This window comes from Sprattus sprattus, assembly GCF_963457725.1.
Source record: "Sprattus sprattus genome assembly, chromosome: 2".
Lineage (NCBI taxonomy): Eukaryota > Metazoa > Chordata > Actinopteri > Clupeiformes > Clupeidae > Sprattus > Sprattus sprattus.
The window spans coordinates 47,854,328-47,876,305 of NC_137921.1; the positions used below are offsets into that span (position 1 = coordinate 47,854,328).

Consider the following 21,978-nt stretch of genomic DNA (forward strand, 5'->3'; position numbering starts at 1 on the left):
ACTGTGGACAGTTGTGTAGGCTATCTTGCTCAAAATTGTAGGCTTTGTAACAGAGATGAGAGACGTTTAAACAAGTCATGTTGGAGTAGGCTAATAAAATTTAAAAAATGGTGGGAAAAAACGTAATCATTTGTGCATGAAAGGGTTGTTTTAGTTTGTTCTGCATATATAAATGCTCCGGTAGGCTATTATACCAAAGATGTCCCAAAGATGAAACAGACTTGCTATGAGAACACAATATTAACACAAATACTTGTGAACATCTCTTAACTGCTATTGTTTCTAGTGCACATGTCTAGTTCTACCAGACCATCTTGGAGTGGTACCTCCCGCCCATTTACCGTTACAGCCACCGGGAACTTTATTTCAAAACTTTATAGTGGAAGAAACTGCCTCCCCCTCGCTGAATGAAGGTATTAAAAAATGAAACAACCCGATCGAACATTCATGTTTACAGCTGATGTCCCCAGTGTTTGCGCTAAGCATAGAGCGTTTCTCCCTGTAGTTTTCGGTCTTTTGGTAGTGTCCAAACAAGCAAGAGTTTTTTTCACGCCGGTCAAGATGGCGGCTGTGCCGAGGGAAAGCAGCCGCTCGGCATGAGCATTTTTTTTTTATTGAAATTTCTGTAATTCACAGTGGAACTCGGGCTTCGTGTATACTTAGTCACTTAGGTAGCATATCTGAATCAGTACCAACCTGGGTTTTTTTTTTTCATTGATATCTCAGTCATCATGTTCAAATTATATTGCTAGTTCAGTTCGGACATCTAGCATAGCAAACGTTAGAAATCGCCGGAGAAAGTACGGTAGAATGGGAGAGAAGCTAGAACTGAAGCTAAAATCGCCGGTTGGAGCCGAAGCAGCAGGTTATCCTTGGCCATTACCAATATATGTAAGTATACAGTTTGTCGATATCCAAATGTCATTAAATCACAATGGGGAAAAAACGACATTTCCACGGGAAATGGCACGGGGGCTAGCTAGTTGACAAGCTAGCTTACGACCTATCCAAGCTAGGTTACTGCTCTATTTCACATCGAATGAGAGATGCAGTCATGGCCAACCAAGCTGTGTAGTCTGTACAACGTTACAACATGATACCGTGGGTAAACTTATTATCTGCTGAAGAGTATTGTACTGGATATTTCCGCTTATTAAATGCATAGGAAAACAGTATATAATGGTAACTAATAGACGTTATACACGTGCTTGAGTAGCTCCCTGGCGGAGAATCATACCTCGCCAGCCATATTAAACGTAGTTAAGTTAACTTAAATTGCCATAGTACCATTGTAGTGAGCATATTTAATGTTTCCTCTGACAGTTTATATTTGGTTGTGACTGGGGTAAATGTAGATAGTTAAGTGCTTCCAATGGCTATGTAGGATAGAGTTGGTCAAGTTAAGAGGCATCACTCAGTTAGTTAGCTTGATACATTTACACCAGCTTAAAGGAATTTGGTTATAAATACAGACGGCCTGATTAAACAAAACGTAGATCTTTGTTAAGGTCTGAGCGTGATTCAAAGATAAACATGAAAAATCAGCTAGGAAAACAGACTGTTACTCGTTCTCCAGTCAAGCTCTAATATCCAGCTGACAATACACTTGTGACCGACTGGATTGTTGACAATCTAGCTTGGCCATAAACATTGTACCCAGGCTAATTTAAACTAACGCTAGTTTTATGAATGAAAGCGCATTTCATCTTGACACTATCGATTACAAGGTTTAAACACAACAACCGGCGCTAACGTGTTATACTGGCTTTTTGTCAGTAGTGTAGCTCGGTGTAGCCAACTACATTTGAACAAAAGGTGGCCATGGTTCGAATCCCAGACGTAGCTAGTTAGTTAAGGCTGATTTATGCTTCCTTACGTAAGCGTAAGCGCAAGCGCAAGAGGCCGCGCAAGCCCCTTGCGCGACCCTTGCGCGACTTCTTACGTCTTGCGTGCGTCGGCCCCTTTTTCTAGACTTGCGTCATTTTTTACGTAAGCCCTTACGCGAGCCTCGCAGCCTGCATTCTATCAACGAATGATACGAGATGAGGTTACTAAAATATTCTGCATGTCTACTCAGTTTTACAGTGCTTCCCAAGTAAAGGTTTGAAAAGAACTTCAAGCTTCAGACTTTCTGTTAGGGAACCTGTTATCTATCTGCAGAGCAAATGTCAGGCTCATACAAAAACATTAACGTGAATTACTTGATGCTAATACCTAGCGCGGTGTCTATAGGATTTTCCATATACGTTAGCATTAAGCTAACGTATTTTCTACCACAGTTAAACATGCAATACTATGTGATTGTTTTTAGAAAACGAATGTTACGTGATGAGATTACTCAAATGTAGTATGCATGTCTGCTCAGTTTAACAGTGCTACCCAAGCAAAGGTTTGAAAAGAACTTCAAGCTTCAGACTTTCTGTTAGGGAAACAGCTTTGTATCTGCCAGGCAAATGGCAGGCTCATGACAACACGCGCAACCTTTGGGAGCATGAACTGCACCGAGTAAATTTTGCGCAACCGTTAACCCCCAACGCTGTAGCATGCAGCCGCCTTTAGCGATATAGCTGGAGGTTACGTTTCCTCTACGTTACATTGTCCTATATTGGGGAACATCAATGTTATTCTTGTTGGCCTCTTGTCGAATATTTTTAGAGCATGAATTGTATGTTGTTATGGTCACATTCTGTAAGACCATAGGCGTCTACTTGGCTGGTTGGACAACTAACGTTAACGATATGGCTAAAGAAAAAAAATCTCCCTTGATGTTTCAACCCGTGAAGCTAAATGGGTGGCTACCTATCTAGCTAACTTAGTTGATTTGAAGTGGTTTTAGCTAAACCGGCAAGATGTCAGCCAGGGAACCAGTCACAAAGCTAGCTTGCTATCGCTAATAACTCTATCACTGTCTAACGTTACACGGTGAAACAAACTGTCGATACAATTCTCCCAAATAAATACAATAACATTCCATAACATCTCGGTTTATTTTAAAGTAACAACACTCAAATTATCGTTTACTTTTTAGTTGTTTCTACCGCCAATATGCTGTCACTAACTTCATGGCTGGAAACGTTAGCCTTGAGGTTAGTCGAAGTAATGGTTGGTATGTACTTAGCAATCGCAGGAACGGACACGAACAACAAAACACGATTGGAACCTTCGTGTTAATGTGACCATTCCCGTCTTGGTTGTCTTCCATCAACTATACGTATGTGGTGTGTATTTTAGTTAATACATGTCAGTTATCAGGCTAGCTACCCTAACGCTACGAGTCAGCAGATGTATTGCTCTGCTCTGGCAGGCAATACTGATGATGACACTTTATTGTCGAACGGGAAATAAGATCAAGGAAACATGTCTGTAGTAATATTTATCATAATAATTGTAAATAGAAAGTGACCACCTATTTTGTTTTGGTAGAAGTGCATTCTCATGCGAACAGATTAATGAAGCATTTGGTTCGTGGTAACGAGTCGGCTTTCTTAGGCGACCCATTGTTTACATAGCAAGCATAGCTCCCTGTCCTCTTGTTAGACCCGAAAGCTCCCATAAGTATAAGACACTCTAAACGAAACAGTGACATTTCAAATATGCCAGTGTCAAGATTACAATTTCGATTAATTGACGTTACTATGACAGTCAACGTCGTGTCTGTTCCGCAGTTATTCGCTTCGCTTTCCCTACTTCGGTTACCTTAAGCAACCCCCCTCGAAACTAATTAGGCTTTGGCTTGGCGGAGTTTGCGAATAGTGGTATCAGCGAAATATGTCGCCTCTTTTAAACAAAGCAACACCTTTTGGCTTTGGGTGCGAAGAGGTAGGCATGATGTCAGATGAACCAGTAACGTTTTTGGCCACAGTGTGTTGTTCCTCATTAGTAACATATGTTTATCCGTTTTCTCAGACATAATGCGTTTATGTCCTCTTGCCATCAGCTGAGGAATGCTAAGTGAAATGCTGAGCTAAACCATCCCAAACAGGAAAATGGTTGTGCGTTGTGAAGAAGAAGTTATAACCATGCTTAAGTCCTGTGGGATGACTGGTAATGGAGTTACAGAATTCTTGAATGAAGAATGGTCCGGTTGAAGTTGCTTAGTGTAGTCATATTGCCTGAAACTGAAGGGGTTTCTGTGGGATGTATCACATTCCACGAATATTTTTCTCTGTGGAATTAAGGCATTTTTATACTTCTACGATTCTCTCCGATTTGGTCGTAGAGGGACACTTTGGCACGCCTTGGCACGCCTTGGTAACACCTTCACCCAGGTGTTGCCGCCCATCCGACCCGTCGGAGAGCCGTCGGAGAGCTGGTCGGAGACAAACGCTTTTTTCTAACTTTTCTTAAAGAGACGGAGAGAGTCGGAGACCCCCTTGGCTGTGATTGGCCAGTTTACGACATCATTTCCAAACATCATTTCCGGAATCACACATGTCAGGACCTCACATTTCCTGTTTTCTGTCAAAATGTTTTAGTACGACTTTGGTAAACTACAAAGCTGCACAGCATGCAGCATTAGGCTACCGTATTTTATATAAACCCTCGAAAAGTACATTTCTCCCGACCACTGTTGGTCTGTTGGCTGGTGGCTCGGTGTTGAAAGTGCCTTCTCCAACCAGCTTCAACTGACATCTAACGTAATTTGCTACGGAGTAATGCTGGCAGCATAATTACTTTGCATCTATTAAATAGGAAATGTATTTCATGTATGTGTAGAACCTATTTAGAATGACTGACTTTACATAAAACGGCAGTGAAAGACATTTGAGTCAAACATTACTTTTGCCTCAATGAGGGTGGCGTGTGAGAGCATAATCGGCACGACAACGTTGTACTAGCAGCACACTTTTGAGAGTTATTGTGAATACGCTAACGCTTGATTTAGCGGAAAATCTAGTAAACGTACGTACCACCTGTCTCCTGTTCTGTTGTTGTTGTAGTTGTCGCTCAAATCGCTACAAGCACGTCCTCTGCTTATAACTCAAACTAGTCCAGCAGCTCCACCATCAACCATTGTCTGTTAGTTGTTAGTTCTCTTGTTGTGTTTCTGATATAACTATAACACTGCATGTGGATTGGTATGAAGACTGCAGTGGGTTTAATTTTCTGCCCCTTACTTCATAGTTCTACGGGTAATTCTGTTCGAAGTGTGCATGCTGTGTTTTATAGTGATGTTTCACGCTAACACTTTTGACAAGGGCAACCGTCTCGTTGCAGATTAAACACATCGGTTTTGTCCTGCCCACAAGCAGCACAAATGCATAGCCTACTTGTCAGTCCACTCTGTCTTAAATTCGAGAGTTTTGGAATCAACTTTTCGTGTGTGAGAGCCTGGCAGATGATCATTAGTAAGTGTGCTAATGTATGTGTTTTTCCAACATATTCATGGTTGAAATCGCAGTCCCACAACTGTATGTTGAGGTATGCATGTTCTTGCTGTGTGTCTGATATAACTATAACACTGCATGATGTATGATGTAAGATGTATGATGAATACCGTGGGTTTATTTTTCTGGCCCTGTCCTCAGAGTTTGGGGGGTCATTTTGTTCGAAGTGTGCATGCTTTGTTTCATAGTGACACATTCACGTTACCACTTTTTGACAAGGGCAACCGTCTCGTGGCCAATGAGTGCATTGTCATAGCGTTGTAGTTATTCAAAGGTTACCCAGCGATCATTGCAGTATGAATGTGACAAAAATACCAAAGAAAATAAGAACGTATTCATTTTATTGGATCGTTTTATAATAGTTTCTGTATTGTATGTAAGATAAGCATATCGTTTTGTTATAAATCGCAATGTTTTTCACAAAAAAATGACCACCACGATGGAGATACATTTGCCTACTCAAGTGAATATATAGCATTAGACATGTTAGTATTGACTGTGCTACATGTCTCCAAGGCCCATGTGACTGCACTTGCCCGACAGGTCTTGAAGCAGCATCCGTGTCATGTCAGTGACAGTTGGGAGGAAAACAATCAATGACTTCCAATAAAGAGGTTATGTGGTAGCTACGGGCTCGACAAACAGTAGTTACCCCACCCAGCGGTCTGGCGTTGAATAGGTTGAATAGGCTTTAAGACGCATAGCCGTCGGAGTAGTATATAAGCCCGACCAGTACGTTCAATTTTTTCTGAATCAACCGCCTGCCCCCGCCCGCCCATTTTTTTTTCGAGGACGGAGAGGGATGCAGAAGTATAAATTAGGCTTTAGTTATTCATTCCAATATTTGATGTAAAGCACTTGACAGAGCACTGAGGCAGCCATTCATACTGAATTGTTTTGTTGTGGTTTTTGGTTGCCACACCACTGTTCAAGCCATTCTAAACTGTTTTCATATATGCGGCATAGGTTTTTTTTGTGCTTATTTATTTTGAAATGTTCTTAATTCTAACATTTGTGGGCAGCTAAGAGTGTGTGTTTGTGTGTGGTCTACATAATCCTCTCTTAGAGCACGCTGAAGCTATAAATGCATTTAGTGGTACTCTGAGGAGAAAAATAGTGGCACAGGAGGAGTAGATGAAAGGCTGACGTTTTTTTTCCCCCCTCCTTCAATGGGAGCATGTGCGTCTCAGCTGTGTCCTCCACACTTACACACTCATAGTGTCCGCGGGCGGGCGGGTGGGCGGGCAGGCAGACGTACGGTGTGACATCGTGCATGAGTTTCACACCGTACGAAATATAAAGAAAACTTAGCCGCATGAGGTTTAATGGAGGTGTCTCTTCTGCCTGTGGTGTGGTTAGTGTCCGCTTCGCTGAGCACGCTTGTGCACAGAAGCACACTGTGGTTTGACACAACCGCACTGAAGCAAGCCCATCCCGACACTGAGTCAAGGATTTGGCCAATGATAAGACTAATGCTCCAAAAGTGCCGCACCTATGGAAGTACACACAGCGGAGATTATAGCTGATGCTAGCTCTCTCACTCTTTAAGTAGCTCTTTGTCAGATTGCACATAGAGACTGAGTGCACTCGAGCCAGTGAAACAGTGCCGGCGAAATTGCTCAATAGGTGAGAGGTTCAGTGAGAGTGTGTGATGGCTATTACGTAGGATGGGAGGATTTTTCTACAGCACCCGTCAGGGATTCCATATATTTGTAGATGACATTGCTAAAATCCCTTTCTCTTATGGCATGGAGGGCATCCATAGAGTGGAGCTTCTCCATGGATCTCCTCCACTGTTGGCAGACTCAAGATCAACTTTTGCAGTAGCCTTGCAGACTGACTGATTCCCATTCGACATGCTTAACTGTCCACTCATCTGCAGAACTCAGTCATCTGCAAGTGCTTCCACATGATGGATCTCCTTTCTCCCCAGTCCCTTCCTTTCTAACCCCCCTGTGACCCTATTTGACTCTCCCTTTTTATTTCTGTTTTAACGCCCAGTCCTCCTAGCAGCTTGTGCCAACTCTGCAGAGAAATGAAAAACATCACCACTGCCACGATTACCACCACGTCCCCCCACATTCAAGCAGATGTGACCTTTCCCCTTAGTTTAAAAGATAAGAGAGGCATATTTACTGACATGTCGAGACTTTGGCCCACACACACACACACACACACACACACACACACACACACACACACACACACACACACACACACACACACACACACACACACACACACACACACACACACACACGTCTACTGAGCTCAGTCCTACATGGGAGGATGGTTACAGGAGCCAGGAATGCGTCAGGGCAGAGAGCTGCCGTCATCTGGTGGAAGGGGGAGTTGGTGGAGAGAATGTAGTGGACAGGAATTTCTTGCCCTTTTGGTTTTTAGGTGAAAATGCTGCTGACGTAATGGGTAGTCACGTATTCCGTCGGCTTTGTAGTAACAAGGTGCAGTCCCCCCCATACGCCTTCAAGTGTGAGTCATGTTCACTGGTGAGAAGGTGTGTGTGTCAAACGCACCACTGAACATGCCACTCACGACGTAGCTAATTGTAATAAGAGAGAGGCGAAGAGATTGAGTGAGAAACCGGGTCAGATTTTGTTGTCATGGTTTCTTACACTCTTTCTATTTCTTTCTCTCGTTTGCCCTCCCCCTTCTTTTGGGTGTTTCTTTTCTCAGCCAGAGTTTATTTTTAGCTGCAGCGCTAGTGTTGCTGTGTGCCGTGGGTGGGTGTGTGTGAGCCTGCGTGCGTATGTCAGTGTGTCTGTGTAGGAGAGTGAGTAGGAGCAGGAACACCTCCCTCTCACACGCAGAGGACACAGTTTGTGTGTGTGTGTGTGTGTGTGTGTGTGTGCGTGTGCGCACGTGCACTCACATCCTCTGCTTTCTTAGTCCGCACTGGCCTCCATTTTGAGAAGTGGGTGCCGTGAGCTTAACCCTGCCCTGCTCACGACCTACATGAGCTGCCGCTCTGGTGACATTAGCAGACTTAAGACCTCAGAGTCTGCACTGTTGAACACCATGCAATTCTGCATCCTGGCAGTTTGAAATTGAGCTGCCCTTAATCTTTCTGTGTGTGTGTGTGTGTGTGTGTGTGTGTGTGTCCTGGCAGGAATGCAGACGCGCGAAATATAACGGTTTGATTTCAAATAGGAGGTGTTTGTGTTTGCGTCTGTGTGTGTGTGCGCACACAGGATGGCAAAGTTGAGCGGGAACCCCATGAAACTCCCCAAAGGAGGAGCTTTGCTGTGGCAGAGTGCCACTGCTCAGCTGACGACCGGCTTTGGTCCGGAGTGTGTAGGACGGGGCCAGAGGAGGCTGGCTGAAGCCAGCGGTGGTTGCATGGGGCTGGTGCAGGGGCACTGAGGAGAAGGGCTGGACTTTGCTTTAGCTGGCAGAAGGGGGCTGGATTTGGACCGGGGCGAGTAGGAGGGGCTCTAGGCTGGCGCTTAACAGCAGCAACAACAGCAGCAGAAAGTAGGTCATTGGGTCAGGCAGAGCGGGAAAAGAATCCTGCAAAGCAGCTCGGGAGTGAACTCGATGCACTGCCCTCTCTCACTCGCTCCATATATTTTTGGAGGTCCACCCAGCCCCATGTACCCTTCTCCCCCTTACCCCTCACCTCCTCCTGTTCACTGCTTTTCCTCAATTCTGCAATTCTCCTCCTTTCCCCTCCTCCCTCTCTCTCTCATTGCAGCATTTCCTTTACCACAAGCACAGACCGGCTCACTGACTCTTGTTTTCCCACAGGTCTGAAATGTGCCTATATTTGCATGCCAGTCCTGCTTCAGAGGTATTGCATTCCAAGGAGCGAGATAAATAAAATCCACTCGTTTTGGAGGAAAGTAAAGCTAGTAAGAAAAACATTCTGCTCAGTCTAGCATGGTGTAAGCAGAGTCGGTTTACCAGAGCATATGGGGAATGCCACACAGCTCTTCACTTTGGGTTGTTGGATTTTTATGCCTGAGGTGTTGAGTGGTCTAGAGATGTTGTTTTCTTTCAGGTCTGTGTCACTTTGAAGTCCTTTCGTAAGGTCACCCCCCTGCAAACACTCGCTCAGAGTGGCAGTCACGCTTTCACGCGTACACACTACGGTTGTGACAGAGCCAAGCGCTAAATGGGTAAGTGAAGGCATAAGATCAGCAGGTTATCCCAGATTGTAGCAGAGTCTCTCTACTGCTTTGGGGATCTGTGAACCCAGCTGCAGCCTCAAGGCCAGTTTCTAGGGCCAGGTGAAGGGTGTAGCTTGATGAAAATGAAAAGGGTGTGGTGGCAGTGCAGCACTTGTGGGCCTTCTGTCTGTCGCTGATGACAAACTGGCTCAGAACGGAATGCGTAAATTCTTTTTTGGGGGTCTACTACAATAGAATTACATGCTTCAATAATAATTAAAAAAAACATAATTTTTCTCATACTAAACATCTAAATGTAACCTCTAAATTGAGGTTACAGCTCCTGTCTTAGCCCCCCCACCTCCTGATGAGTGCGTCCAGTGTGCTCTAATTGTTCAGCTCTGCGGGCAATAACATAATTGGACAATTAGGAATGTGTTACGAGTTTGCGTTATCATGTAACACAGGAAAGGGTTGAAATTCCAACGAGGCATTTCGGGAAGATTAGAAAAGTGTTTTTTGTTGGAGAGAGTTTCTTCCTCTGGTGTGTACTTTGACCGTTAATATTCACAAAAAGCTCAACAACACACTAAAGGAAAGGGGGGAAAGCATTCAGTGTTCACGTTAGCCGGCTATGGCCGGACATTGGCCGATTGAACGCATGAATGGCCGGTATAATAAGATGTAAACGGCCCAAATGTCCGATAGAAAATATGTATGTAGGCTATGATTTAATCAATAACATATGAAAACAATAAAACAACTCTAACATTAACCTGAATATAATCAGCCTGCTTTGTCATTAAAAAAAAGTTCTAAAGCAGATTTGGATTGCATTCGGAACATGCGCTGGTCGACACACACAGGCTGGTTTCCCCGCTAAAAACTGTTCACTAAAATAAACAATAACAACATTTCAAAATGGCTAAGCAGACGTCTCTCGGTCAGTTCTTCAAAAACACAACTGATAGCCTTGATAGGCCTAATGATTCGTCAAGAAATTATTCGACTCCAAGTACATCATCCGAGGCCCCGACGGATTTAGGAAATGCGCCTGCCAAAAAACTTAAAAGGAGTTTTAAAGCTGAATGGGTCGAGCAATTCCGTTGGCTAAGGTCGGAAAAGGTGGATGGTCGAGACACAATGTTCTGTAGCATTTGTGAGAGAGCAGGCAAGTTAAACGGCTTTACGAAAGGCCCCATCAATTTAAAAAGATCTGCCTTAGTTGACCATAGCGAGTCGTCTGACCACAGAGCCGCTATGTCCCTAACACCGCAGCAAAGTGCAATGAGAGTGCACTGCGATAACGCCACTAAATCTAAAAGAGACGCACTCGTGGCACAAATGAAAGTGGTGTATCACATGACTAAACGTGACATCCCAAGTAATTTGCGGATTAAATTTTGCGGATTGACAGAATTACTTGAGTGTTTGGAAGCTCCTGATTTTCAATTTGATGCAAGACGCAATTTAACGTCTAGCCTACTTTCTTTGTTCAATAGGTTAGTATTTTTAGTTCCAACATTATAGGCCTAGTTTTAAAACGTGATGTGAATGGCTTTCAATATTTTTTTGACGACTACTTAGGCTAAATAAACTGCATTTATTGAAGAAACTTATGCTTATTTGTGTCGTTACTCAGTTGGAGTTTTGGTGGTTATTTAATTAGGCTATTAGTGAATATCGTCCGGTAGACATTCCAAATGGCAGATATTCTGGAATAGCGTCGGACATTTGTCCGGCCAAGAAAAAGTCTAGCGTGAACCCTGAAAGCATTATAGGTCCCCTTTAAACTGTGTGACCCTAACATGAACATATAAATGATTAGGGGTGTGACGAGATCTCGTGTGACGAGATCTCGCGAGATGTAATTTGTCGAGATTGCTCGTCGCTATAAAAATCGGTCTCGCGAGATTTGTTATCCAGCTAGCAGCCAGCCACAGGTTCGGACACATTCGGACCTCAACTTCCACAGTCAAGCGCCAAAGCCACAGCAATAACAAGAGACATAGGTGTTTTCATTGCAGCAGATATGAGGCCATTTTCTGTGGTAGAAAATTAAGGATTTCGGCGACTCCCACACACTAGAACCCAAATACACCATCCCATCACGCACGCATTTTACTCGTACAGTGATCCCGAAACTCTATGAAGAGTCAAAGAGCAAGATAGTGCAGATCCTGCAAGAATCATTAAGCATCGCCATAACGACAGACGGTTGGACATCGAGAAGTACACAAAGCTACATCACAAAGCTACATCACAATTACAGCCCACACAATCAACAATTACTGGAAAATGGAAAATGTTGTACTACAGACTCGCCCACTTTTCGAGTCCCACAAGGGGGCAAACATAGCTGAAGTTTTACAGACAGCTGTTACTGACTGGGAACTTAAAAAACCCAACCACGACATCGCTAAATACAATATTGTTACTGACAATGCACGTAATATGGACGTGACCGTGCGCGAGGAAGGATTGAAGCCGCACATAAAGTGTTTTGCACACACTATAAATCTTGCAACCCAAGCTGGTCTTGGTGTTCCCCGCGTCGCTCGTTTGCTCGGGCGAGTGAGACGTGTGGCTGCTTTTTTTCATCGGAGTTCAACAGCTACCGCGGTGTTAATTTCCAAGCAGAAACAGCTAAAGTTGCCACCACACAAATTGATCATGGACGTTACGACGAGATGGAATAGCACATTGGATATGCTGTCTCGTTACCACCACTTATATAATATATAATTTCATTTATTTTATTTTTAACTTTTTATAACATTTTATTTTAGTTTCAATTTGTAGAGGAAGAACTGACATAAGCCTACTTGTCAGTGACATACTTGGTGAGGCTCTGTTTGCACTATTTGCAGTCTGTATTGACAGAGAATAACTTTTTGTCTTGCACATATAGTTTGCACTTGAAAAAAGGAGAAATATATAATTTTATTTATTTTATTTTAACTTTTATAACATTTTATTTTAGTTTCAATTTGTAGAGGAAGAAGTTCATTAAGAAGTTCATTAAAAGGAAGAAATTCCTCAAAAGTTAACGCTTACATCATGCATGTTAGGAGTTATAAATCCATGTGCAACTCAGTTAAATAAAAGTCTGTTGTCCATTCATATAATTTGTAATTTAGTTTTCTTAAAAATCTCGTCTCGTCTCGATCTCGTGAACCCAATCTCGTGTCTCATGAGCTGAGTGTCTCGTCACACCCCTATAAATGATATATCCTTAACCGTAGATTAAGTAAAATATGAACTACTGCTGGCACTACTAGCTACCCAGGATGCCTAAAGCATTAGCCAGATGGTTGATCCATGTTATCCAAGACAAAATGTCCATTGGATTTCTTCGCATCCAATCATAGTGATCGACTTTCAACAGCTGCACCCTTTCAAAATAGACAGCAAGGTCTGCAATGCTCTAGCAGACACACATTTGGTCTCTTTTTAGTCTTTTATGTCAATTGTTTGTTGAGCGCCACTTGTCACTGGGACTATGAATTGGCCTTCAGGCTGCTCCAGTAACTGGATGAATATTCTGTTTTGTCTTCAGCTCCACAGCAAACTCTGTGGAACTCCATGCAGAGATTTCTTTTAGTTCTGTCCCTATCTGACCATTGTCCCTTGTGGGTGGGTGGGTGTATGTGTGTAGAGTTGTATCTCTATGTGATCTGCTCAGTTTAGTGGCCTAGTGGGGCCTGGCAGGAAATGGGCTGGTGGAAATGGTGGAGTTGTGGAGTCCTCAAATGACATTTCACCTCTTCATGACATCTAATTGCTCAGAAAATTGTTTTATAACCTTGTTCATCCTGTCCTTCTCTCTCTCTCCCCTGTCTGTTATCCTCTCCTTTTCTCTTTTCAGGACAAACACCATGATGCTGCGCATGAGATCATCGAGACCATTAGGTACGTGACTGCCTCCTTATCCTTACTGCCTTCCATCTGGCCAGACATCAGAGGTCTGTCATGCCTGATAACTGTTTCTCTTCCCTGTCCATCTGCAGGTGGGTCTGTGAGGAGATCCCCGATCTTAAGCTGGCCATGGAGAATTATGTTCTCATTGACTACGACACCAAAAGGTGAGCTTCAGTTCCCCAAAAGTCCAAAGACGGTATTCAATAAGAGTGTTAATTAATAGAATATCACAGATGTTGCACTGTTGTCCATGGGCTCTCTTAAAGACATGTCTTAGAAACCAAATTAATATAGACTTGAATATAGCCTGTGTTGCTCTTCACTCCTGATCTATTGTTTTTGCTTCCTGCAGCTTTGAGAGCATGCAGAGATTGTGCGACAAGTACAACCGTGCAATCGACAGCATCCACCAGCTGGTGAGTACACACACACGCACACACAGACTTATTGGGGAACAAAAACCTGACACCTAAGCTTTTGCTTTCGAAACAACATGCCACAGGCAGGAGTCCCTGCACAGTGTTGGCTTGTCTGCACTACTTTCTCTGGCAGTGGGCTGCTGTAGTCGCCTTCCCTGCAGTGTGGGATGCAGCCACTGCCAGAGAGCAGAGAGTTCTCACACAGAAATGTGAAGAACCCTTACAGTCTGGCTATTTCAGGACTCTTAAAGCTCCTGCACAACCCTCATGTGTTGTAAAACCTGTCCTCGATCAGCAGGCATCTGCAGTTTTGCCTTTAAAGAGCTGCCAAGCCCCCTTTAAATCGTAATCCCCCCTGCGAGCTGTCTTGCATTTTCCATGCATCCCCCCCCCCCACTCACTCACACACACACCTGACGCTTGACAGTGGCCTGTGGAGATTTTCCATCCGCATCACCCGTGTTACTGACATTTCTTCTTTTTCTGTGTGTGTTTACATTGCGATGCTACCGGTGTGTGTGTGTGTGTGTGCGCGCTTGTGTTAATGCGTGTGTGTGTGTGTGCGTGTGCGTGTGCGTGTGCGTGCCTCCTCAAAGTGGAAAGGCACTACGCAGCCCATGAAGCTGAACAAGCGGCCGTCAAACGGGCTACTGCGACACATCCTGCAGCAGGTCTACAACCACTCCATCACCGACCCCGAGAAACTCAACAACTATGAGCCCTTCTCGCCTGAGGTGTACGGCGAGACCTCGTTCGACCTGGTGGCACAGATCATTGACGAGGTGGAGCTGATGGAGGATGACACCTTCGTGGACCTGGGCAGTGGTCAGTTCAGACCTTTCAAGCTGCCAAAGAGCTATTCTATAAAGTCATACTGGGGGAAGGTCCACATGGTGTTGACTGGGCTTGTTCTGTGCTCTGGCTTTGCAGGTGTGGGCCAGGTGGTGCTACAGGTTGCCGCAGCGACCAACTGTAAACACTACTTTGGAGTGGAGAAAGCAGAAACCCCTGCCACTTATGCAGAGGTACAATGAGCTGAATTTACACATACAGCCGCGGAAAAAATTAAGAGACCACTTCAAAATGATCAGTTTCTCTGGTTTTACTATTTATTGGTATGTGTTAAAGTAAAATGTACATTTTTGTTTTATTCTATAACCTACTGGCAACATTCCTACCAAATTTCAAATAAAAATATTGTCATTTAGATCATTTATTTGCAGAAAAATGACAATTGGTCAAAATAGCAAAAAAGATGCAGTGTCTTCAGATCTCGAATAATGCAAAGAAAACAAGCTCATATTCATTTTTAAACTACACAATACTAATGCTTTAACTTAGGAAGAGTTCAGAAATCAATATTTGGTGGAATAACCTTGATTTAAAATCGCAACTTTCATGTGTCTTGGCATGCTCTCCACCAGTCTTTCACATTGCCGTTGGGTGACTTTATGCTACTCCTGGCGCAAGAATTCAAGCAGCTCGGCTTCTTTTCATGGCTTGTGACCATCCATCTTCCTCTTGATCACATTTCAGAGTTTTTTTTATGGGATTCAGGTCTCGAAATTGGGCTGGCCATGAAAGGGTCCTGATCTGGTGGTACTCCATCCACACCTTTACTGGCCTGGCTGTGTGGCATGGAGCATTGCCCGGCTGGACCACAGCCAGGCAAAGTACAACGTTGTCCCGGAAGAAAAACTTGCTTCCTTTTGCTCTGACAATGTTCCCCAACTCTGAGAAGTGTTTTTTCCAGCAGGGCAATGCTCCATGCCACACAGCCAGGCCAGTAAAGGTGTGGAGTACCACCAGATCAGGACCCTGTCATGGCCAGCCCAATTTCGAGACCTGAATCCCATAAAAAAAACTCTGAAATGTGATTGTATTGTGTAGTTTAAAAATGAATATGAGCTTGTTTTCTTTGCATTATTCGAGATCTGAAGACACTGCATCTTTTTTGCTATTTTGACCAATTATCATTTTTCTGCAAATAAATGATCTAAATGAAAATATTTGTATTTGAAATTTGGTAGGAATGTTGCCAGTAGGTTATAGAATAAAACAAAAATGTACATTTTACTTTAACACATACCAATAAATGGTAAAACCAGAGAAACTGATAATTTTGAAGTGGTCTCTTAATTTTTTCCGCGGCTGTATATACCTCCCAGCATATTGTACTATGGCATTGTTGAAAAAAGTCTTCAATTTCCATACTATAAAGTGCGGATGCTCATGACTCTGCATTTCTGCAGGCAATGGATACAGAGTTTAGGAAATGGATGAAGTGGTATGGGAAGAAGCATGGAGATTACACGGTAAGAGACAGCCTGGATGTGCATTTCCGAGCCTTTAATCAGGGTGACTTCCTCCTTTAATAGCTACTTGTGTAATCATTGTTTTCTGTGTTCTCTCTCACCAGCTTGAAAGGGGCGATTTCCTTTCGGAAGAGTGGAGAGACAGGATAGCCAACACAAGGTAGGGAGTACTCCTCCTTCTCTTTTCTCATCCATTCATATCTCCTCTATAGCGTAATGGCAGCTTTTTTTTGCTTGCAAAAGAGCTAGATTTGAAAGAGATAAGCTATACAACCTTCTGATTCTGATTGGAATTTTCCCGATTCTTCCCCTGCTTGGACTATTCATTTTTTTTATTTTTTTGGTTTATAATCTCTTCTTCCCTCTTGACAGTGTTATTTTTGTGAATAACTTTGCCTTCGGTCCGGAGGTGGACCATCAGCTGAAGGAGCGCTTTGCGAACATGAAGGAAGGTGGGTGGCTCTGGAGTTGGAAAAAGCTCCTCCATGTAGCCTGTCTCTTGTACTTAGTCTAAATTCAATTAAGAGCTAGCACTTCCATTTCAACTGCATGCTTTCACTCTTACCATGTCCTCATGTGACACCACTCACTCATTTCTGAACGAGAAGTGAAGTACGATCTCGGCGGCTTACTCCTTGCCCTCTGATCGGTTTGGTCGGGGGGTGGGGGGTTGTGGAGGGCTAGGTGATATGACCTTCAGTGTCTTAGACATGACTAGTCTTTGTCCTGATTGAGGGGGCTGTGAGGCTGCCGGTGTTGTGTACTTGAGTTCCTCTTTACAATCATGCACTTCCTTTGTCATTTGTACAGGTGGAAAAATTGTATCCTCAAAACCCTTTGCACCTCTCAACTTTAGAATCAACAGTCGAAACTTGAGTGGTGAGTGAAGGGAGGTTTGGGGCGGCCTGGACAGGGTTGTACTGCCTGGGCTGTGAGCTTGAGTGTAAAGGCTATGCATTCTCTTTGTGTGTGTGTGTTACAGACATTGGCACAATAATGCGAGTGGTGGAGCTTTCCCCCCTGAGGGGCTCGGTGTCCTGGACTGGGAAGCCAGTTTCTTACTATCTCCATACGATAGACCGCACCATAGTGAGTGTCTGCCTCCCGCTCATTCCTGCCTCTAATCTATATGCATGTATTTTTGTCAGAGGTAGGAGCTGTGGTCGGTGTCTCTCACACTTTAATCAGGACTTTATGCTTGTCTTTTACAGCTTGAAAACTATTTTTCTAGCCTAAAAAATCCTAAACTCAGGGTGAGTACATTTGGGTTCTTATTCCTTAACCTCCTGTATAAGTATTGATGATTGTGACTAATGGCCTGTCTCAGAGTTTCAAATGTAATGTGGTATCTTGGCCCTAGTTTTGACTGTTAAATCAGCCCCTTTTGTAGTTGGACAGCAAATAGTTAAAAGGGTTTGTGATCCTAGGATGTGACTGCTCAGTCTGTTTTCACCATTTTTAGGCGTATAATGTTCAAGTGTAGGAAGATGGGTAGATTGTTATGACATGTGGATAGACCGCGTGTGTTTGTTTAGTAGAATGTTTTTGGCATCATTGACATGTGCCGCCTGTGTTTCAGGAAGAGCAGGAGGCAGTCAGGCGGCGTCAACAGAAGGATAAGGACAGCAAGAGCAACACCACCACCCCCACTAAGGCCCGGGAACAGAAGGTACGGAGTGCGGCCCGCGACACACCCACTCTATACGCACGCGTGCAGGCGCGTACTCCAACATTCATTCCACACCACACATCCAGCTCTACAAGTTTTCAGTTATGGTTTTTGTTCCTCTTCTAAAGTTCTATATCAACTTAAAAAAAGTCCTCAGCGGGTTGCTCTGTGGAGGCGTAAATAACGTGCGTGTGTGTGTGTGTGTGTGTGTGTGTGTGTGTGTGTGTGTGACTGTCCATGTGACTGTGTGCATGTATGTGCTGCAGCAACAACAACAACAGCAGCAGCAGCAAGACTCGTGTGGGGAGGATGAGAGGCCGGGGCTGCTGAGCGTGACCAAACCTTCGCCCAAACAGCGCCGCTCTCGCCTCATCACCAAGGGACGCAAGCTGGGTAGCAAGAAGAGAGGCCGGCCCAAAAAGGCCCCCGGTGCTGCTGCCATCCCCGGTGTCACAGTCCCTGCCCAGCGCAAAAACAAAAAGGGCCAGAGCGCTCTGGAGCTGTTGCACGCCAAAACGCTGTCTGCGGCACCATCTCAGGGTGAGCCGGCTACTGCAGCAAGGCAGTTGTTATGCGAGAGAATGAGTGTATATTTAGGTCCATGTGCTGCAGGTGGACTCATTGTTTTCTCGCTCTCTTGGTTGGCTTTGCAGATGCATTCCGGTCATCTCAGAGCCCCTTCTACCAGCTACCTCCCAAAGTGCAGCACTACGCCTCCAGCCAGCTCCTGCAGGGGCCCACCCCACCTGCCCTTCAGCAGCTGCTGGGTAAGATGGTCTATCCTCTTTCCGTCTCCCCTCTTTTTCCTTCTCGCCACCTCCCCTCTTTCCACTACACTTTTCTCATTTGTATTCCTGTCTTCTAACCTCACAACCTGGCTGTACCATAGTTACATGTTCCCATTATACCAGGTTCTGGAATGTCTAATGTGTGGTGAAATGGCCTTGATCTTCCTTTTTGAACGGTGGCTTATATTGCGTTCTTGTTGTTCTTGCACAGATAACTTCAAGGTTCAATACATGCAGTTTATGGCCTACATGAAGACTCCTCAGTACCGTGCCAACCTGCAGCAGCTCCTGGAGCAGGAGAAGGTAAAGTCCACACACAAAAGTCCAGTCATGCCCAGTGACTATGACTGATCATGGGCCGCTGCTCTTCCCTCTTTGAGGCTGCAGTTCAGCTGATATTGCTTTTCTTCTATGGTCAACCCTGGACTCTTCTCTTTTCTGCAATGTTTATGTACTCTTATTGCTTCTGTATTTTTGACACACACACACACACACACCCACTCCCTTACACACTCTCATCGGCTCTCCCTCACTTTCTTTTTCGATGTCTCTCTCTAGGTAAGGCACAATGAGCTGTCCGGTCAGGCGGAGCAGTTGCTGAATGTGTGTCAATCTCATAAAGATAAGATCAAAGGGCTCTTCCATGCAAAACTGGAAGAGGTGAGTATGTGTCTCACACCTATTGCTGTGCACATGATGGCTGCTCCACATGTTACCATATTGTAAGGATCATATTTGTTTGTTTGTTTGTGTGTGTGTGTGTGTCAAAGATATCTCTGGCTGTTAGTTCTCTGTATTAGTTCATTTTAAGCTTTCTGTGAGAGGTTATTTTTTTACTGTCGTACAACTCGGTTGTAGCAAAACTTCAGTAGTGATTCCTTGAATGTCCGCTCATAACTCCTGACTGTGCCCCTTTTTCTCTGGCTCTTCCAGCTGGGTGTGAAGGCCCTAACACTGGACGACCTGCTGCAGGCCCAGACAGAGATCTCTACCCACAATCAGCAGCTGAAGGAACACACCGGGCAACTGGAGCAAGACATGTCCAAGCTAAAGGACCATAGCCTGCTGCTGGTGAGGCCACACGCACGCAGACACATATGCACGCACACACACACACAAACACAAACCGGACGTCATTGTAGCATTTATCACCTCCATCCAGTTTTAAAAGCCATGTCACATCAAGGCATATTGGAGGTGTCCGGACCTTTCTAAATTCTGTCTTTTCATTGGCCACATGGCATCAACATGTGTGTTCAGCTGAAGGCACGCTGTGAGGAGCTAAAGCTTGACTGGGGATCTCTGTGTGTGGAGAGCCTGCTGAAGGAGAAGCAGAACCTCCGCCGGCAGATCTCAGAGAAACAGCGCCACTGCCTGGAGCTGCAGGTAGACGCACATCTGCTGTTCACTTCGACCCCTGAAAGAGCTGTTACTTTGTACCCTTTTAGTATAGGCTTAGGAAAGTCCAGTGTATTTTAGATTATTGAAGTTTGGTTCATATTGGTTGTGTAGTCCTTTTCCTTCACCACCCTCACTGTACATGCATCCTTGGAAAGAAACAGTGAATTTACAATCCAGTCCAACGCCTGTCATGCTCTCTTTAGGTATGGACATATGTGAAATGTGACATTCAATAGTTTAATGATGAACGTGGATGTATACAAACGTGTGGCATAAGTGTCAGTAGTATATTGTGAGCTGCAGAAGTTGTCAGACCATCACTGTTGTGGTTCAGATAATATAGGTTATACTTAAGAGCAGTGATTCTCAAAGGGGGGAGGGCGCGATGTCACAGACGAAAAAACAAAAAACGTTGCCGACCTGTTGGTTGGTGAAAATCCCGAAATGCAAGGACTGGACTGACACAAACAAATCAAAATACACAGTTTTGTTTCGAATCAACCAATTAAAACACAGCGTTCCGTGTATAAAAGTAACCGCAGGCATGGTAAGTGCTCACCCTCACGGAGACGACACCCTGCAGAGTTTGTGCGATCTCTTGTTTCCTCGATCATTCATATATTCATTGCTTTATAAACAGTCTTTTAAACGACTCAATTTCCTTACTAATATATTTCCTTCCTGCATTTGCAGTAGGCCTAATCGTAGCCTAATCTAACAACTAATTTGCTAGTAATTTGAGTTATTTTGTCATTTGTGTGAGGAAGGCTTCTGAAGACTGACTGCGCTCAAAACTAAATATTGCAACCGTGCACAGATCGAGGATGACTTGTGGCTATGTGAATCAAACATTGCACCAAGAATTAAGGACCTTTGCAAGTCAAAGCAGGCGCATTTCTTAATTGACAGACCTGTAAGATTTTTGAAAAAGATCACGAGAGGCCCACAGAAATAATAGTAGCCTAATGATACCAATAATAAAAATAGTTCGATTATCATTTATTATAATAATACTAATAAGATAATGATGGTGATTATAATGATGATTTTAATAATAAGAAAGCATGCAGGCTCACATAGCTGCTAATAATAATAGCCTACTAATAGGCCTTCTACTTCTGATAATAATAATAATAATAATAATCGTAATAATAATTGTCTGTATGGGCCTAACAATAACAATAGCATAACCTTGACCAAAGGTTTTGCTCTTGGCCTATCAATAACTATATGCTATCTATCTATTTATCTATGGTGGTGTAGTTGAGGGCGTTGGCGGGTTGGGGGGGGCCCAGCTACACCTAACCAGTTATGGGGGGCCCAGCTGGCAAACGTTTGAGAAACCACTGCTATAGAGGATGTTGAGAAACCCACAGAACCAGCAGCATAACTACTGTCAAGAATTGCCATCAGTGTAATCGTGTAATGCTGTGTCACTGTAGTCGTGCTAATAGCGCCCCTTGGTGTCCAACCCACAGATCAGCATTGTGGAGCTGGAGAAGAGCCAGCGGCAGCAGGAGCTGCTGCAGCTCAAGTCTTACAGCTCGTGCGATGGCTCCCCTTACCGCAAGAGCCTGCCCGGCTTGGACCAGAGGCACTCCCTGGAGTCCGGCAGCCCCAAACTCGGCCTGGGACCAACCACCGCAGCCGCAGCTGCCCTCAACGGCATGAGCCCGGAGCTGTCCATGAACGGCACGGCCTCGCCCTACTTCGAGCGTGGCAGCAGTGCGAAGAACGAGCTACTGTCACGCTACCTGCCTATCTCACCCGACCACGAGCTGGTGCCCCCCACCCCCGACGGCCGACACAGACAGCTGGGCCTAACGCAGCCCGACTACACGCGCTTCTCCCCGGCCAAGATTGCCCTGCGCCGCCACCTCAATCAGGACTCGGGCCCGCTGCGCAGCTTCACCACACACAGGTGAGAGGACTGCTCTGACACAGGTCTGCT

The 21,978-nt window shown here is 44.5% G+C and overlaps 1 protein-coding gene across 1 annotated transcript in view; it reads left to right on the forward strand.

Annotated features, from left to right (window-relative positions):
- The first annotated feature begins 614 nt into the window (after positions 1-614).
- dot1l (DOT1-like histone H3K79 methyltransferase) overlaps positions 615-21,978 on the forward strand; it is a 30,015-nt gene continuing 8,651 nt past the window's right edge. Inside the window, exons 1-20 of the mRNA XM_080833142.1 lie at positions 615-891; positions 13,383-13,426; positions 13,525-13,599; positions 13,788-13,851; positions 14,451-14,679; positions 14,785-14,879; positions 16,107-16,169; positions 16,274-16,329; positions 16,542-16,621; positions 16,980-17,048; positions 17,152-17,258; positions 17,381-17,422; positions 17,749-17,838; positions 18,105-18,378; positions 18,492-18,605; positions 18,838-18,929; positions 19,185-19,286; positions 19,560-19,697; positions 19,887-20,012; positions 21,506-21,948. Coding sequence (XP_080689268.1) covers positions 811-891; positions 13,383-13,426; positions 13,525-13,599; positions 13,788-13,851; positions 14,451-14,679; positions 14,785-14,879; positions 16,107-16,169; positions 16,274-16,329; positions 16,542-16,621; positions 16,980-17,048; positions 17,152-17,258; positions 17,381-17,422; positions 17,749-17,838; positions 18,105-18,378; positions 18,492-18,605; positions 18,838-18,929; positions 19,185-19,286; positions 19,560-19,697; positions 19,887-20,012; positions 21,506-21,948 — 2,384 coding nt within the window. The 5' untranslated portion in view covers positions 615-810. The remainder of the gene's footprint in view (positions 892-13,382; positions 13,427-13,524; positions 13,600-13,787; positions 13,852-14,450; positions 14,680-14,784; positions 14,880-16,106; positions 16,170-16,273; positions 16,330-16,541; positions 16,622-16,979; positions 17,049-17,151; positions 17,259-17,380; positions 17,423-17,748; positions 17,839-18,104; positions 18,379-18,491; positions 18,606-18,837; positions 18,930-19,184; positions 19,287-19,559; positions 19,698-19,886; positions 20,013-21,505; positions 21,949-21,978) is intronic.